The 18,079-nt window shown below is 57.3% G+C and overlaps 1 protein-coding gene across 1 annotated transcript in view; it reads left to right on the forward strand.

Moving 5' to 3' along the window:
- Window positions 1-18,079, forward strand: part of HMCN2 (hemicentin 2) — a 153,561-nt gene that overhangs the window by 60,012 nt on the left and 75,470 nt on the right. Inside the window, exons 23-29 of the mRNA XM_057549287.1 lie at window positions 8,363-8,490; window positions 10,723-10,977; window positions 11,633-11,719; window positions 14,854-15,048; window positions 16,007-16,137; window positions 16,473-16,602; window positions 17,026-17,152. Coding sequence (XP_057405270.1) covers window positions 8,363-8,490; window positions 10,723-10,977; window positions 11,633-11,719; window positions 14,854-15,048; window positions 16,007-16,137; window positions 16,473-16,602; window positions 17,026-17,152 — 1,053 coding nt within the window. The remainder of the gene's footprint in view (window positions 1-8,362; window positions 8,491-10,722; window positions 10,978-11,632; window positions 11,720-14,853; window positions 15,049-16,006; window positions 16,138-16,472; window positions 16,603-17,025; window positions 17,153-18,079) is intronic.

Genomic DNA, 18,079 nt, shown 5'->3' on the forward strand with positions numbered 1-18,079 from the left:
TCCTGGCTCCTTGGCTGGGCAGCCGCCTGGCGGGTGCTTGTTTATTTATGGTTTGTTACTGAAATGTCGCACCGCATTTCCCATTTGTTCACTCCTCCTTGTTGTGATGCGTTAATAGATCAGCCGGGAGCCATAAATCTGTGAGAGCTGCTTTTGCAATGCTGGAGTTTTGTTCTGTTCCTTCTCCCCTGGCCCCCTCCACTTCGTGCTGGCTTACGGCTTTCTCTTGAGATTTACGAGATTCCAGGAGTTCACCTGCATGAGGTGGGAAAATATGCCTGGAGGGTGGGGCTGGGGTGAAGGGCTCAGACCCTGGAGTTCATCAGACCTGAGTGCGGATCCCGGCTGGTTCTGTATTAGTCATGTGGCCTCAGGTGGCCACTGGTTCCTCTTGGACCGTTTCTCCATCTGTAAAGTAGACAAGGTTTAAACCCTGTTCTCGAGATACAGTGATGGATGTGCGATGCTTAGGACATTGTCAGTGGTGGAAAATCACTCCCTTTGATAGCATTTTCCTGGTGCTGCTGTAAACTAAAGCATCATTTCCAGCTTTCAAAAATTATCATCATCCTATCTGTTATTTAATTCTCACCAGCTTTTTTCAATGGAAAAGCTTTATTGAGATATAAATCACATGCTTTCCAATTCTGTGTTTTTTAGTAAATTCTGAGTTGTGCAACCATCACCACAATTAACTTTAGAACATTTCCAGCACCCTCCTCCACAAAAAAAACCCCACACTCACTGGCAGCCACTTCCCATCCCTGCCCGACCCCAGCCCAGCCCCCGGCAACCACTCATCTGCTTTCTGTCTTTGGATTGATCTCTTCGGGACGTCTCATGTAAATGGAATCATGCGCTATGTGGCTTTTTGTGTCTGGCTGCTTTCACTTAGCATCATGTTTTTGAGGTTCTTGCATGTTGTAGCAGGTGTCAGGACTTTGGTCCTCTTTATGGCTGAATAATATTCCGTTGCCTGGATAGAGCACCTTTTGTCGGTTTATTCACCAGCTGATGGACACTTGCGCTGTTTCCACTTGCTGGCGATTGTGAATAACCTCATAGACCTTTGATTGTATTGACACTTCATTTGCGGGCTCTGGGTCCCCGTGGTTCTTTGGGCCTCGCTGTGGCATCTGACAACTTCCCCACGCAGAACAAAGCTCCCTTTTCTGCCAGACACACAGTTCCCCTTAGGCCCACAGCCATTCAGACAGAAGATGCAGGTTTAAAAAAACCCATGGGAAACACACAGGGAGCAGTGGTGGTGCGGGGGTGGCTTTGCTGTCTGTCTGCTCCCCTTCCCCTCTACCTCCTCCACCTCTTCCTCTTCCTTCTCCGAGGGACCCCCAAGGCTCAGCTTCAAAGCTGCCGTTCTGGAAGCTTGAGAACTTATTCTGATGAGTCATGGGTATTCGTCTACCTCCAGATTCTGTGCTCCTTCTGCCTGGCTGAGCTGCCCCCTCTTCTGTGGTGGCCCCTTTCTCTGTCCTTGGATGGGGGAAGGCCTGAACCTATTCGGGTTGCCCGGGGCCTCTCTTTCCTGAACCTGTGCCAACCTTGGCCAAGTGCTGCGGTCAGGGTCACCAACAGACCTCCAGCGCTGGTGCTTCTTCAAAGCTCCTTGGTAACTCTGGTGCAATCAGGGTTGAGAACCACAATGTGGCCGAGCCTCTGAGGCCTCCTGCATCTCTGTTTGGGCGGGGTGGGGCCCTCTTCTCCGGCTGGCCATCCTGGAGGTGGGTGGGGTGAGCGGCATTATGCCCAGTGCCTTGAGGGGGAAACAAGCCATGGGGTGTGGGGAACTGGGATCCTGATCTTCCCACTTCCCGGGCTGGGCCCTAACGTGCACACCCACACACCCACAGACACACATAGACATGCACAGACATACACAGACATGCATGGACACATATAGACATGAATACACATGGACAGGCACACAGACAGACACAGACACACATAGACACACAGCCACGCAGACTGACACAAACACAGATATAAACACACGTGGACATGCACACAGACACACCAGAGATGCAGACATGAGAACACGTGGACACACACATATCAGGCTTCTGGGCCAAGGTCAGGCAGGCCACTGCTCTTTCTGGAGATTCTAGAGAATATTCTGAACTCAGGGAGCCTTGACCTCCTGCGTCAGAAAGTCCTAATGGAAAGAAAACATAGTAGGAGCTTGAGTACCCATGAAACTCTAAACCACCCACCCACCCACCTGTGTCCACGACCCCTTCCAGTGTGTTCTTGTAGATGCTTCTAGAGAATTAAATTTAGTGCATCTTCCATTCCGCCCTTATCATTGATATTTTTCCACATTTACCCATTTTCTAGATTCATCCTGGCCCACGTCATTGCTTTTCATTTAAAGGGCAAGATAACATTCCAGGGCGTTCAGCTCTCATTGTTGCTAAGCTCTTTCTCTGTTTGGGGCAGATGCTCCGTTGCCAGTTTTTGGCGGTAATAAATGGGGCTGTTGAAACATTTTTGCACAAATGCTTCTCTTTATCTCCTGGGTCATTTCCTTGGGGTATAGCCCTGAAAGCCAATGGCTGAGTCCAAGGCTGGGAATGGTTATCGGGTGCCTCTTACCCTGTGGGACTGCTGTTTGTGAAAAGACCATTTGAGTTGTGAATTCAGAATTGAAGTCCGCAGGATTTATTGAGCAGCTCATGTGTCCAGGACTGTGCCGAAACTGTCTAGGAGAGAGAAGACATGGGCTCCGGCTGTGTGTGACATCAGGTAGCAAAAGACCTAGGGTCCCATCCCAGCCTTGCCCCCAACTCTCTGAATGAACCTGAGCAAGACCCTTCCCCTCTGTGGGCCTCAGTCTTCCCGTCTGAGAAATGAAAGGGTTGGACAGGCGATGGTGGCCAGAGAAGTGCCTAGTGGCTCTGGTCCCATGATTCAGCCCAGGGATGCTGGGGCGAGGTGGTGTTGCTAGGCAACAGTGTTTGTTTGTGGTTCTGATGTGTAGCTGGGACAGCTGCGAGTGCTCCTGGCTTCAGCACTGGCTCCCGGGGGCAGCCAGCCAGGGTCCCACACGGGGCCAAACCAGCCGCCTCCGGGGGAGGGGAGGGGACAGGGAGAGGATGGAGCCCCGAGGATGCCGCAGGGCAGTCGGCACGCCCACTGCCTCTCCTGGCCCAGTGGAGAGGTGGGGGGCTGCAGCTGGGGTCTGATGATCCAGGAGAAAAGCTGCTTCCTCCTTGGAAGCCGGTGGCGTGTCATGGACTGCCCAGGGGCCCCTCGTGGGGTCTTTACCTTGGTGGATCTTCAGAGCTCATCTGATTCCTGGCCTGGTGGCTGGGTGACCATGGACAGCGGGACTTCATCTCTCTGGGGCTCTGCAAAAGGGGTGATGAGAGTAGGATCTGCCTGCCTTGCAGGTTTGGCTGTTGAGAGTTTCAGGTGACGGTGTGCGCGGAAGTGCTTAGCTGTGCGGTGGCGCGTAGGAAGCGCTCAAGTGTAGACAGGCGTCACCTGTTAGCATCTCTGGGTTTCTGTTGCACGGGCCCAGAGGACGTGCATTCTCCCCCTCGCTCATATATTGTGCTTGGCCCTTTCGTTGGTATCAGGCCCCTCTTCCTAAACTGCTCCAGCTTGGGGTTTCCGTTTGGGGCTTCCTTGTAAGGGTCTACGGTGTGGGTCAGGGTCAGAGTGGCCACTGGTGGCTGAAGGTGCTGTCCAGGCTGACTGGTGCTGGTGGGGTGGGGGGTGGGGGACGGGCAATCCCTGCTGCAGGCTCAGACCCCACCCTGGCCCAGCAGACAAGCGCCCAGCATGTATTTGCATGTGGTGGACGTCTGTTGAGCGCGGTTCGACTGCGTGCTGTGGGTGAGGGTCAGCCCCTGGTGGGCTCGGTTCTGCAGGGGGTGCTGTTCATTCATACGACAGCCTCCGCCCAGGAGGCTCTGCTCACACAGTGAGGTTGGACGGGCCCTTTAGAAATGGGGGCAGCAGGATGAGCGTGGGACACAGCAAGAGGGACTGGACTCAGGCCAACCACCCAGATTCTGAGCCGCCTGAGGGCGGGGAGCATGTCCTTCACCCCAGCGGCGGCCGGCCCACCTTGAACCCAGCGGCTCTTTGTCATACGAGTGAATGAATGAATGTACGAGAAATTGGCTGACCTCGGCTCCATGGAACTCAGAGCAGGGGAAGTGTAACCTGCCTGCACTCGTCAGGGAAGGGTTCATGGAGGGGCTAGAGGCTGTGCTGCCTTGAAGGGGGTCTGGGGGCAGGAGAGCAGCATCGAGACAGGGTGGGGTGTGGGAAACAGTGTGAGTGAAGGTGGGAAGGGGTGCGTGTGTGGACACGGACAGCTGGGATTTGCCATCAGATGTTTATCGAGCACCTGTTGTGGGCCAGCACCTGTGCTAAGCGCTGGGAACATGGCAGGAACCACCTGGGCAACCTGGCCGCTCCCTTCACGGAGCCATCAGACAGCGACAGGTGATTACAGGTGTGTTAAATGCCTTAAAGCCTCCAGGAGTGTGTAAGTGAGAGCAGGGGTCCAGCTGGGGCAGCTTCCCTGAGCCACAGAGGAGCTGGAGAGGGGACCCCAAGCTGGGTTGCAGCGACGGTGTGGCCTGGGATTTGCACTTTCTATCAGAGGCCCTTTGGTCTCTCCAGGCGGATACATCCCCCTTGGAGCTCATAGGACCAGGGGGACACGGCAGGGTAGGTGGATCTCTCTCCCCATCCCCCATCATCTGCATGGCTGTGTGATCCTCACAGCCAACACCGAAGCCTCGAGCTCGAGCGCAGTGGATGTCATAAACAGGAAATTCCCCTCGAACCTCTCCACGTTTTCATCTGGGCGCCACACAGAGCCATCTGGCTGCTCTCGCCTCAGCGGGGAGGCTGCTGCTAATTACACCACAGGCACAGGCCACGCGGCAGCGCTCTCCCCGCTTCCTCCCACCTCCCCCCTGCCCCTGACACCCCTCCCGGGGCTGCAGCCCCCAAACCCCAAGGAGCCTTGGGAATGTGGAGAGAGATCGCCCGGGGCGTGGGGCGGGGGCGGTGCAGAAGGGCTGCCCTGGAACCCCTAGACCTCTAGGTCCTGTTTGGTCTGCCCCAGGCCCCATACCTTTTTCCTATATCTGGTCCGAGTGGGGTTTGCTCTGTGCCAGGTCTGGGCTAGGTTCTGGGGATACAAAGGCAAATAAGATGGCTGGGGATGTGTCCTCTTAGGGCCCGCAGGTGACAGGTGGTCACAAGCCGGTGCGGTGAGGGTTGTGATGGGGAGGGCTCTGCAGGCCTCAGCTTGACCATTTATAAGATGGAATTTCCATTCTTTCCATTTCCTCCTTTGTGGTATAGCGAGCAGCCTTCCCTTTCTAGGAAATGACCTGGGGGTCATCATGAGAAAGACAAGATGCCTACATTTATTGTTGAGAATTGTTTCCACTTTTGGAAGTTTCTTTCATTATTTTTTTTATCCCAGAAGCTCCCACTTCCTATCCTTTTAAGGGCTTGGTGAGGGAGGAAGCAACTTCTCTAAAGTTCTTAGAAGAACTAGAAGGCAACCTCTGAGATAAAGGAGTCTAAGATAAAGAGCAGCCTTTACAAATATGAAGAAATTGGGGTTCAGAGACGTTGTCTGCCCTGCCTGGGCTTGCTCAGCATGTCTATAGCAGAATTGGACCTCAGATCCAGAACTCTGGTGCTCAGCCGAGACCTCTTTTTGCAGACCCATGCGTCCCTGCTTGGCTAGTCGAGGTTTGCAGCAAAGTCCCCTGAGGGAACTGTGTCCCTGCACCAAGTGTGACCCAGTGTGTATGTTTCAGCCTCAAACTGATTTGGCTCGTGTTTGGTGGATGTCAACGTTATTTAACTTAAAAAAAAAAACTGTGGGTGAGAAAAGCCAAGCCAGGGGAGGGGAGCCACACAGGGGAAATGTTTACTTGTCACTGAGACAAAAAAGCATCTGTGTTGTGTTTTTTCCTTTTTTCTTCCACTTTGGAAGATTAAGGGACCTACTTAGGGCTGCCCAGCTGATTGGGGGCTGGGGGACAAAACACCAGACATGTTGAGGGGGGCGTGGTTTTTACTAGCAGCAGGGCTGTTTATCGAGCACTTACTATGTCCCAGGGACCATGGGCTTTGTGTGCATCATGTCACTCCATACGTGCCGTCTCCTGTGATCCCAGGTGAAGACACCGAGGCTCAGGGAGACGGAGTCCTTGGCCCAAGGTCAGCCTTCAAGAGGCCGAATGGTGGTGGATGCGGGGGCCACTTGCTGTCAAAGCCCTGTTCCCATCTGCTCCGCCGGGCTGCTTCTCAGGGCAGGGGCACTTCCCTGTGTCCTGGGGCAGTGCTCCCAAGGGGTGGTCCCCTCTGAGAACCTTGGTAAAACCCCGATTCTAGCCTCCCGCCACAGATCAGAGTCTCTGGGTGGGTCCTGGGAATCTGTATGTTTCATATATAGCTGGAAGATTCTGATAAGAAGCCCTGCTCTGCAAGGGGGAATGATGGACTCTACCTGTGAGAGCTGATGGTGTGTGAGGCTGTGGCGCAGGAGTCCTGCTCCTGTGCGTGGGGACACGTACATCAGTGTGCAGAGAACTCTGGTGGTGAAAGAAAGAAAGAACGAATGAAGGAAAGAAGAGAGGGAGGGAGGAAAGAAAAACCTAAATGTTTAAATGCCCACCAAAAGGAGAACAAATTAATCCAGTTGTGGTACGATCACACAACAGACTACTATACAACAGTGAAAAATGAATGAATCAGACCCACACACATACACGTGATGCCATTTATATAAGAGTTTTAAACGATGCAAAACTGCATTGCGTATTGTTATGGATGCACTGTCGTCACCATGACAACAGCTGACCTTTGTTGAATACGCCTCTGTTCCAGGCACTGTGCTGTGAATTAGGTCTTTCAGTACTCTGGACAACCCTATGAGGGATAAGTACCACTGTTGTCTCTTTTTTCCAAAAGGAGACAACTGAGGCACAGAAAGGTTAAGTGACTTGCCCAGCCTCACACAGCAAGCACATGGCAGAACAGGGTTGGACCTAGTTGTCCCAGCCCAGTGCCTGGGCTCTAGAGAACACTGCCTGGTGTATCATTCACAACTGTCCTCAGAGAACTTGCCCCAGGTGCCTGCTGGTTGCTCAGGGCAAACTGGACAAAGGGTTTGCTGGGTAGGGGGATTACAAGCCCACTTTACAGATGGGGAGACAGAAGACCAGCAGGGAAAAGCTAGTTACCCGTGGTTGTCCAGAGAGTCAATTGCCAGCAATATTGACCTGTTTAATAAGTGCATGTCCAGCACTTGGCTTGCACCGGCTTGGGAGATGGGGGCTATTGTCATCCCCGTTTTGCAGAGGAGGAATCTGAGACTCAGCAGAGAGGGGAGTGGAGACCAGGACTGGAGCCCAGCTGTACCCTGATGAGCATAGGCGGGGGAGGGGCTGGCCCTTGGAGGTTACCACCCCCACTCCCCGCCCCCGTGCCAGCTGCTTGCACTTGGGGCCCTGCTGTGGCCAGTGGCCGCAGCTGCCCACCCAGTTCTATGGGGGCAGGGGCTGCACAGAGCCAGCACATGTGGGCTGGTGACATCATATCTGCAGGGGCCCCCTGGGGTCCAGCCCAGCTGTAGGAGCCTGGCTGGGGGTCCCAGATCCCTGTGGGATGGGGGCCAGGTGACTTCAGCAAGGTGGGCCAGGTTGGGGAACGCAGCGATGGGGGACCTCTACAGCTTCCTCCTGAGGGCTCAATACAGCGCTGGACAACAGGACACTGAAAAGCCCTGGGTTCAGAGCCTGGCCAGACCTGGCACTTAGATGCAGAGGGTCTCTGGGCTGCAACTTCTCCCTGGAAGCCGTGGGGGGCGGGGGGCCCTCCAAATGAGGCCTCATCCCCCTTCTCAGGGCAGGGTCGAGGAACGGTAGGCATGTACATTAGAGGAGGGGGAGTTATTGGTGACTAGGTACCAGGTCCTGGGCTGAGCCCACGTGGAATCTGTTCACCAGCCTCAGCCACAGAACTTCTTAATATGCCCATTTTACAGATGAGGAAATGGAGGCTCCGAGAGGTGAAGGGACTTGCATCACCCAGCTGGGAAGGGTTCAAAGTTAAACCCAGCCAGCAGACTCCTAGCCTAGTGCTCTTTGTCTGTTACGCAAGTTGGAGGGGACCTGGCCTTGGCCTGGTGGTTTGGGGGAAGTGGAGGCAGGGCAGGGGGAGGAGTGAAGGGTGGGTGGCGGACACTGCCTCAGTCCTGGCAGACTTCCTGGAGGAGGCAGCTGGTTCAAGTTGGGTCTTGAGGCCTTTCCAGCAGAGGTGGGGTCGGTTGGGTTCTTACCAGCGCCGCTCACTCCCACAGGCATCGCCTCCTCCCGTCGGGCTCCCTGCATCTGGCCCAGGCCCAGGTGAGTGACAGCGGCCTCTACGAATGCACAGCCAGTAACCCTGCGGGGTCCGCTACTCGGTACTACATCCTCAGGGTGCAAGGTAAGGCCCTGGCTGGCAGCCTCTGTGTCACACCGCTCCCCCAAACCCCCATCTTTCTTAGGCCTCTCGTGCCCCTCCCCCATCTCCACGCCAGGCTCTGTCACCTCTTCATGGCCCTCCAGTGTTTCTTCTATCAACTCTATTTCCTGTCTTTTTCAAGCCTTATCTCTCCTTCTCCTCACCCCCCTTCTTCCCCTCTCCTGCACCCCTTGGTTGAGCCCGGAGAGGCTGTTCAGAGGGCCCCTGAGAGCAGAGGGCAGGGCCCTGTGGCGGTGGGGACTTGGGCATTGGGAGGGGGACCCACGGAGGGGGTTCTGGTTCCTGGCTCGGGTGGGGGCCCAGGAGTGCGTGTTCACCTGGGTGTCCAGGTTGCATTCACAGAAGCCACCCAGTGGAGTCACTCCACCAAAGAGGCGGGGACCTTGTCATCTGCAGGAGCGCGGGGATGAGTTGTCTGAGACAGGGGTCCTCTGACTGCAGCCCTCAGCCACTACTGACCTACGTGCCGTTTTCATGTGGCCCACGAGTGAAGAATGATGTCTACATTTTTAAATGATTGGGGGGAAAAAGACAAATAATGTGGCATATGAAAATTATATGGAATTCAGGTTTCAGTGTCCATAAATACAAGCTTTATTGGAGTGCCACCACATGCGTTCAGTTATGTAGCGTCTGTGGCTGCTTTCACGCCGTCATGGCAGAGTTGAGTAGTTGAGACAGAGACCATCTGGTCTGCAAAGACTTTTCAGAAAAAGCCCTTTCCAGAAAAAGCCAACCCCTGATCTAAGCTGACTCCCCATTTTACAGGTGGACAGGCTGAGGTTCAGAGAGGGAGGGGCTCAAAGCTTCGCTATGAGTTTGCATGAGCGTGGGAGAGAAACAGAGAAGCAGGAAGCAGGGCGATGAGCAGGGCCTCAGAGTCGGCAGAGCTGGGTTTGAATGCTGACTCTGCCACGGACTGGCTGTGTGACCTTAGGCCAGCTGCTTGGCTTCTCTGAGCCTTGGATTCTTCTTCTATAGAGTGGAGGCAATAATGCCTATCCCATAGTTGTCAGAAAGGGTATCGATGACATCAGGCACTCAGCACGGTGGAAACTGCTGTTGTTTTTAGCAAGTGTTTTTAGGGGGGTGGCGGGCAGGGCATGTACACCCTCGTGCTCCTGGACAGCAAGGCTCTGGGCTCCGGGTGGGGGAGCTGATCTCTGCCCAGGGGCCAGCTTCCATAGATGGTCTTATCTTCGGGCTCCTACTCTGAAGCTGGGAAGGGAGTGGGTGTCCTCAGCTTCCCCCGAGGGCCCAGGACACTTGTCCTCGTCTTCGAGAATTTTCCTGGGCTCATCCAGTCTGGCCCCATGGAAGCCACCTGGATTCCCGGTCACACAGACCCAGCCTTGGGGCCGGTCCAGCTCCTATGAGGCGACGCAGTGGGTGACTCTGATCAAGTCACACAACCTTTCTGAGCCTCAGTTTCTTCATCTGCAAAATGGACATAGCATCACCCACCCCGTAGGAGGGACCAACTGGGATGGAGGATGGGAAAGTTGCTTGAAAAACACAAATGCGGAAGAAACAATACCCACTATCCTCCCCAAGCCAGGAAAGGGAGAGAGCGAGCCGGGAACCCTGAGAGTGAGTCTAGCCGCAATGTTTTAGGCCCCGCTGTGGAGCAGGCTCTGTGCTGGCTGCTCTAGTGCTGCATCTCTTTTCATCCCAGGGCTTCTTTGCGAGGAGGGGAAACCGAGGCTCCAGCCAGTGCGGGCTCCTGTGGCCGAGAGGGGCAGGGCTGGGATTTGAACCTCCCCTTCTGTGCATGCTGCCCCCTGGGCTGAGTCAGTCCCGCCGCCCCCTGGGCCTCAATGTCCCCATCCGGCACTGAGCTGGTGTTTCCCAGCTGGTGGTTCTCAAATGGTGCTGGGTGCAAGCCTGGGGGTAGGGATGGGGGTGGGGGCTGGGGAGGGATGGGGGGGGGAGTAAGCTGAGCACGGAGGAGCGATTCTTTGATGGCAACACGTGTGTTCAAGGGAAAGGCTGATTCTACTCTTGCGGGGGGGGGGGGTCCACACGGGATGTCCTACTGTCAGTCACCCCCCACAATGACGATTTCTCCTGGTTGGCGACGTCCAGGGGTGTGGGGAGCCCTGCAGCAGGCCGGGCCCTCTCTGTAAGTCTAGGCTCTGTGACTCCCCCCACCCGGGGCCCCTGCCTTGACACCCCTCCCCGTGGCCCTGTCAGTGCCCCCCCAGGTGCAGCAGGGCCCGCGGGTCCTGAAGGCACTGGTGGGAGAGGCTCTGGACCTGAACTGCGTGGCCGAGGGCAAGCCGGAGCCCCAGCTGACCTGGTCCAAGGATGGGGTGGCCCTGCGGGGCGGGGGGCCCGAGGGCTCCGTCCACTTCATGGCCATCCGAACCTCGGACGCTGGGACGTACCGCTGTGAGGCCTCCAGCAGCGCTGGGCTGGATGCATGGGAGCTGGAGCTCAGGGTGCTGGGTGAGTCTCCCCCGAACCCCCAGAGCCCACCTCCCCACTCCTTCCCCAGCAGCAGCCTGGGCTTCTGAGCTGCTGGACCCCTTCCTTCGTCCCAGCCCCCGAAGCCGTGTTGGGCCGCTTTCACCAGCCCTGGGGGGGCTCCGTCCTCGGGGTGGGGTGCAGGCGCCGTGAGGTGGTGATTGAAGAGCAGCGGGCCAGCTTCTCCCGCTTTCCAGCTGGACAACCATCGGCCAGTCATTTACACTCTCTGACCCTGTAACATGGGTCCAGTAACATGTGAGGGGTCAGTGAGAGAATGTGTGTGAAGTGCCTGGTGCATAGAAAGTTCTGGATCCCTGGTGCTAGCATTTTCACTATGATGAATTCGAAACACACTCAGAGAAGGCAGGGCAGGATGATCCTGAGCTCAGCCCCCCGAGCCCGCGGGGTCGTGCGTGGCACTGGGGGCTGTTCCATGGACCACCCTGCAGGGGGTGAGCTGGAGCCATGGCCCTGACTCTCCCTGAGGCTGAGGGCTGGAACGCGGGGCTTGTACCCCCTTATTCCAGCTGGGGTTCTGGATGGGAATGCCCCCTCCGCCAGCCCTGGGCTCCTGGTGGGGGGAGCACCAGGCTTTGGGTTTGGGCGTGTGAGTGGCCGCATTACCTTCCACCAGAGCCGCCATACTGGGGGGCCGATGAGACCAGTGGCCTGCTGGAGAGGGTAGCAGGAGAGAACGCCAGCTTGCCGTGCCCTGCCAGAGGTGAGGCTGGGCCCTGGGCGGGCTGGGAGGGGGAGAAAACCCACCCATGTTTCAGCGCCCTGGGTCGCTGTGGGCAGTGCGCGTGGGTATGGAGGCTTATGGGGTCTCCGCTCCTGCCCAGGACCATGCCAGGCACTTCATCCCATCAACAGCCCTATAGGATGGGTATTAGCATTAGCTTTTTTTTTTTTTGTTTTAATTAGGGGCAATTTAGGCCCAGAGCGGTTAAGAGGGTTGCCTGAGGTCACAGCCAGGTGACTCACGGAGTATAATCTGCTTTAACCCCAGCCCCGAGCAGTGTCCGTTAAACCCTGGGCCCCTCTGCGCCTGGGGATTGTAACAGCTGGGGCTGAGGAAGGCCCCAGGGTCCTAGGATCGGTGTTTGGTGGCCCCTGCCTCTCCCCAAGCCCCAGGCTTTCTCACAGGACATGGATTCATGCAGTGCTGGGCAAACCAGTCCTTTGGGACCCCCTTTGGGCTACAGCACAGTGTGGGGTCGAGATAGCCACCCCTGGGTCAATTGCCCGGTGCCGGGCAGTTCACACCTCCTTCCTGAGCCTCAGTTTTCTCAGCTGTCCAGTGGGGTCACACCTGTCCCTCCACACAGGGCTGCTGTGAAGGCCCAGTGGACAACAGAAAGTTTAGGTCCCAGCACCGTGCCTGGCACACAGTAGGAGCTTGGGGAAATGTGTTGAATGGATTCTACTTTTCTGTAAAATCTCCCTGCGGCACCCAGTGGATCCCACTGGCTGCCAGAGTTGCTTCTGGCTTTGGGTCCAAATGGCCAAAATGTCTCCCCTGTGCATGAATGCTGCTGTCTAGAAGGGCAGGTGTCTGGGTGTCTAAGAAGCAAGTGGTAGCTTACAAAAAGCCTGGCAGGAGCCAGGACAGCTGGTTCTAGTCTGCACTGCACCTCCTCATGCCACGGGACCCAGGGGAGTCCTTGGAATGGGACAGAGGGAGGGCCAGGTAGGAGGCAGGTGGGAGCAGACCACCTGGAGGGGCCATCGTCCCGCTCTTGACCAGGGCGCCACCTTGTGTCAGTATCTGGTAACAGCAAGGAACCTGTAGGGCCCTCCCGGGACGTGGGAGGTGGGAGGTGGGACCACCAGCCCCGGCCACCTGCCCTGATACCCCACAGTCACTCACAAGCCCTGCATCATCCCTGGTCAGCCAGGGGCCTGTCCTCTGGGCCTGACTCCAGCCAAGAAAGCCTGGAGCACCAGAGGGCGTGACCCTTGGGAGCCCTGGTACCTGCAGGCACCATCCGCCTCCTCCTCGTGGGGTGGGACAGAGGCCGGGAGCCTGGCCACCAACTTGCTGGTGATTTTGGACATTGCTCCTCTCTTGGTCCCTGTAAAATGGGAGTGGAGGCAAGATGAGTGATTTTTCAGCAGCAGCCCTGAGTCCCTGGAGTCTTCCCGTCACAGAGCAGTGGTGCAGTTCTGTGTGGTTAGAGCTCATTTAGGGGTTAGATGTTTGCATTTAAAAAAAAAAAAAAAGCTTCTGGGGTTCAAAACTCAATACCCCTCAAGGCCGGCAGCTCTGAAGTCCTGGTCTCTGGGTGGTGGGAGGATGGGCTGGGGCCTTTGGGAAAAGATGAGGAGCTGGGAGGGGCATGTGTGTGTCTGTGGGGTGTGTTGTGTGTATGTGTTCACACACGTGTCTCCATGGTGGGGAGCAGCTGGGACACTCCAGCAGGCATCCTGGGCAGGCACAGAGGAAACGGCAGAGGGTTCTATGAGAAAACAGGCACAGAGGATTAAGTAGCCCAAAGATCGCAGAGCATGGGTGGCCCTCCTTTTCCCTCAGGGCCAGCGGGCAGAGTCCCCAGCACTTAAGCAGGAGCAGTCAGTACAGGGTGGGGTGGGGCAGGGGCCCTCCCGATCGAGACAACACCCAGGATGCCTTGGAGGTGCCCCATCTTGATCGCAGCCCCATTCCCCCAGATGGGGTGTCTCACCCCTCCCTCCGAAGGTGAGGATAAAAGAGCAAGTGAGGCAGAGAGAATGTGTTTACAAAGAGCCCCGAGCTGCCTGGGGAGTCGGCAGATCAAGTGGGGGTGTGGTGCATGATAACTGGTATTTAGCAACGATTATGACCCCGATGGGGGGTGACGGAGGGGCTGCAGGCTGCCCTCCTACTCGGCGCTAGCAGAGGTAGGAAGGCAGGTGAGGGCCCAGCAAGCAGGGCAGTGGGTAAGGGCTGCCCTCGTCCTGAGATCACTCAGCGAGTCTGCAGAGTTGGGGCTCACGTGACCCAGGCCCAGCTGCGACCACTGGGCGCCATGCCTCATGGGCACGTGTGCTGCTTGGGATGCTGGGTCATTCCTTCAACACCGATCTGAGGACCTACCGTGTGCCCTGGCCCAGTGGGGCAGCCGTTCATCCCGTACCCACTGTGCGCCGGGCCGTGTGAGCCAACAGGCGGGTGGCAGAGCCAGACGCTGCACAGTCCGACGTGAGGAGTGTCGGAGAAGGGCCTCCAGGGGGACTGCGGCGCTCACGGTGGGGCTAGGGGTGTGTGGCCAGCGGTGCCCGCCTCGTGCCTGTGAGGGGAAGCACAGCCCGGTCCACCTGGGGCCTCCACCGTTTATGCGCGGATCCAATGGGACAGTATGGGTACTGAGCACGGCGGGCTCATTCATTCACGTAGCACCTACTGTGTGCCAGGCGCTGGGCTTGCAGCTGGGGGTGCAGCAGGGAACAAAGCAAAGACTTCGGACCTTGTCGGGGGAGACAGACAATAGACAAAAAAAAAAAAAAATGTCTAAAGAAGTGCATCTTATGTACGTTAGAAAGTTGGAGATGGCAGGCAAAAGGGAAAACACAGGGCGGGTGAGGGGGCTGGGAGTGCAGATGAGGTGGGGCCTCTGCGAAGGGAACCAGAAAAGGCTCTGGCCCCTGTGCCTGTGGCCCGCGGGCCGCTGGGAGGCCGTGTGGACGCCAGCACCGGGTGAGGAGGTGGCAGGTGTGTGAGCACCTGCTTCTCCAGGGGCTGCTCCTCCAGCCTGGGGGGCAGGGAGGTACCTGAGACCCGCCCCCGGGAGGGTCAGCAACACGGGGGTGGGGGCAGTGTGGGTGTAGACTGGGAAGGGGACAGGGTTTCGCGCTGATGACTCTGTGCCCTGCCAGGGACGCCCAAGCCGCAGGTCACGTGGCGGAGGGGCCCGTCCTCAGAGCCCCTGCGTGGCCGGCCGGGCCTGGCAGTGCTGGAGGAAGGCTCTCTGTTTCTGGCCTCCGTCTCTCCCACGGACGGTGGAGACTACGAGTGTCAGGCCACCAACGAGGCGGGCTCCGCATCCAGGAGAGCCAAGCTGGTAGTCCATGGTGAGCAGGGACCCCAGAGTTGGGGAACGGCTTGTACACACCTCCCAGTGGTACCCATGGATGCTGGGGTGGGGCAGCGCCAGCTCCCCAGCCCGAGAGCTCACCGCAGGGGCAGGGTCTTGCCCTCCCCCACCGCGTGCTTGTTGGGGAGGGCTTGGGGGTGTTAGAAAAGTGGCACGTTGAATGGACATCCCCTTCCCCAGAGAGAGCCCCACGGAGACAGAACCTGGAACTCCATAAATGGCTTTAAAATGGTCTAGTAGTGAATTTATTTTAGAAGGCTCACTGATGGCAAATGAGAGTCCCAAAGCCCACCTCCCGCTGAAGCTGCTGAAACTACCCAAGGCTCCTGTTCTTCCCTGCAGCAGGAAGACCTTCCCACAGCTCCCGCCCCGTACCCCTCCCCCTGCCCCTGCTGTGTGCAGGGGGTGGGGGGCCCTTCTCCTTCACACGGGCTCATGGAGGGGGTGGGAGAAGCAGTTTTACGGTTCCTAGGGAGCACCTTCCGCCTCCCTGTAATCAGCCACCCCAGCTTGCCGTGAAATGACCTGCCCGGGAAGTTTGTTTCAAAGACATACCTAGGCCCCACCCTCAGAGATTCTGACTCGGGGCGGGGGAGGGTACCCCCCTACGTGACCATGACAGCAGTTTGGGTGTAGAGCCAGATGGATCCCGGAGCTCCCGCATCTTACAAAGCTGAATGTCAGAGCCCGTAGACAGTTCCCGGGCACGACCAGTGCGAGGTCCCAGGGTGTGGCCACTGTGGCCATTCCCAGGTCCATGTGGCTCCTGATGGCCGCATCAGGGGCTGGGGTGGGCATCCTGGAACCCCAGAATCTGGGGAAGGGTGGGAGTTGGGGCTGCCATTCCAGGTGGGGAAGAATGGCCCAGAAGGGGTCCAGGTGGCCGTGGCTGTCCTGGGGAGGTGGCAGCTCCTCTGCTTCTCCTTGCTCCCAAGTGCCCCCCAGCATCCGGGAGAATGGGCACAGGGCCAACGTGTCAGGCATGGCCGGGCAGTCCCTGACGCTGGAGTGCGACGCAAATGGCTTTCCGGCCCCCGAGATCACGTGGCTCAAGGATGGGCAGCAGGTGGGTGTCCCTTGGGGTGGATGGGCTGTGGGTGGGATTTGGATAGGGTACAGACCTTCTGGACGGGTTCCTGCATGTGCCAGGTGTGGCGGGGAGGTGTGACAAGTGGCAGGTGTCTTTGGGGATGCACTGGGGCTCAGGGCCATGGAAGACCGTGGGCCCACGATGAAGCCTGAGGGGCTGCATGGTGGAGAGGGCACGGCACTGTTCTGGGAATCAGAAGCCCTGGGTTCCGGTCACCAACCAGCTCCCTGGGCCTCAGTTTCCTCATTGCTGAGGGGGGTTGGGGGTGGCCAGACCCCGCTCACCAGCTCCCTCTGGCCTCTTCTGCCCAGATCCCCGAGGTGGACGGGGCCCGGGCCCTCCACTTTCCCAGGATCCAGGAGGGCGATTCTGGCCTCTACTCCTGCAGGGCCGAGAACCAGGCTGGGACTGCGCAGAGGGACTTCGATCTCCTCGTGCTCAGTGAGTGAGGCTGAGCCCTCCCAGCTCCCAAGTGTGTCTGGCCCTGCAGCCCCTCCCCTTTTAGGTGGGGCGGGGGAGGGAAACTGCCTGCTGGGAGCGAGGGGCATAGAGGGGCGCATGGCAGACCTGGTCCCTGTCTTCACAGAGCTATGGGGGCAGACATTAGACAATCACATCATTAGCCTTGTAATTACATTATGCATCATGTATGTGCATTATGTGCTACAAAAGAGCAGTGCCGGCAGCTGAGGACGCACAGAGCAGGGGCCGATCCAGCCAGGGGTTTGGGGGAGCTTCCCATGAGGGCCGGGTAGGAGAAGGGAAGGGTGACCAGGCAGGGGTCCTGCACATGCAAAGGCCCTGCAGCAGGTGGGGCTTGTAGGGGTTGAGGATTTTTCTCCCCCCACCCTTTCTCGCCCGCAGTCCCACCTTCCGTGCTTGGAGCTGAGGCCGCTCAGGAGGTGCTGGGCCTGGCTGGTGTAGGGGTGGAGCTGGAGTGCCAGACCTCGGGGGTCCCCACGCCCCAGATGGAATGGACCAAGGATGGGCAGTGAGTGACCCCCGACGGGGAGTGTGAGGGTGGAGCCTCGGCCGGGGCTGGGGGAGAGGGCCTCTGGGGAGATGGAACTCTGCAGGGTTGGAGCTTGACAGACATTGCCCGAGCCAGCCAGGGCCCAGGCAGAGGGCGGTGTGAGGCACACCTACCCCTCAGCCTGAGATCACCCAGGTGAGACCCCGCTTTCAAATGGCAGGGTTTTCTCATCACTTAGCCAGCCTTCCTTTCATTTTTTAAACTTTTTTTTTTTTTTAAGCATGAAGTACCAAGATTCACAGCTCTTTTTAAAAATTTTTATTTATTTATTTATTTATTTATTTATTTATTTTTGGCTGTGTTGGGTCTTTGTTTCTGTGCGAGGGCTTTCTCTAGTTGCGCAAGTGGGGGCCACTCTTCATCGCGGTGCGCGGGCCTCTCACTATCGCGGCCTCTCTTGTTGCGGGGCACAGGCTCCAGACGTGCAGGCTCAGCAATTGTGGCTCACGGGCTCAGTTGCTCCGCGGCATGTGGGATCCTCCCAGACCAGGGCTCGAACCCGTGTCCCCTGCACTGGCAGGCAGACTCTCAACCACTGCGCCACCAGGGAAGCCCCTAAACTTTTTAAAAGGTGTTTTTTAAGGTATTTTAAATTTTAAGGAATCAATATGATGTTTACCATTCCAAAGTGCACAATTCAGTACGCTGTGTTCAGTACTAAATACAAGTACATCCACAGTGTTGCACATCTGTCAGCTCTGTCTGGTTCCAGAACATTTCATCACCCCCAAAGGAGGCCCTATACCCATTAGCAGTCACTGCCCTGTTCCTCCCCCGCCCCAGCCCCTGGCAACCACTAACCTCTGTCTCTGTGAATTTCCCTATATTTCATATAAATTTCATGCAGTCATACATATGTAGTCTTTCGTGTCTGGCTTCTTTCAC

This window comes from Balaenoptera acutorostrata, chromosome 6, assembly GCF_949987535.1.
Source record: "Balaenoptera acutorostrata chromosome 6, mBalAcu1.1, whole genome shotgun sequence".
Lineage (NCBI taxonomy): Eukaryota > Metazoa > Chordata > Mammalia > Artiodactyla > Balaenopteridae > Balaenoptera > Balaenoptera acutorostrata.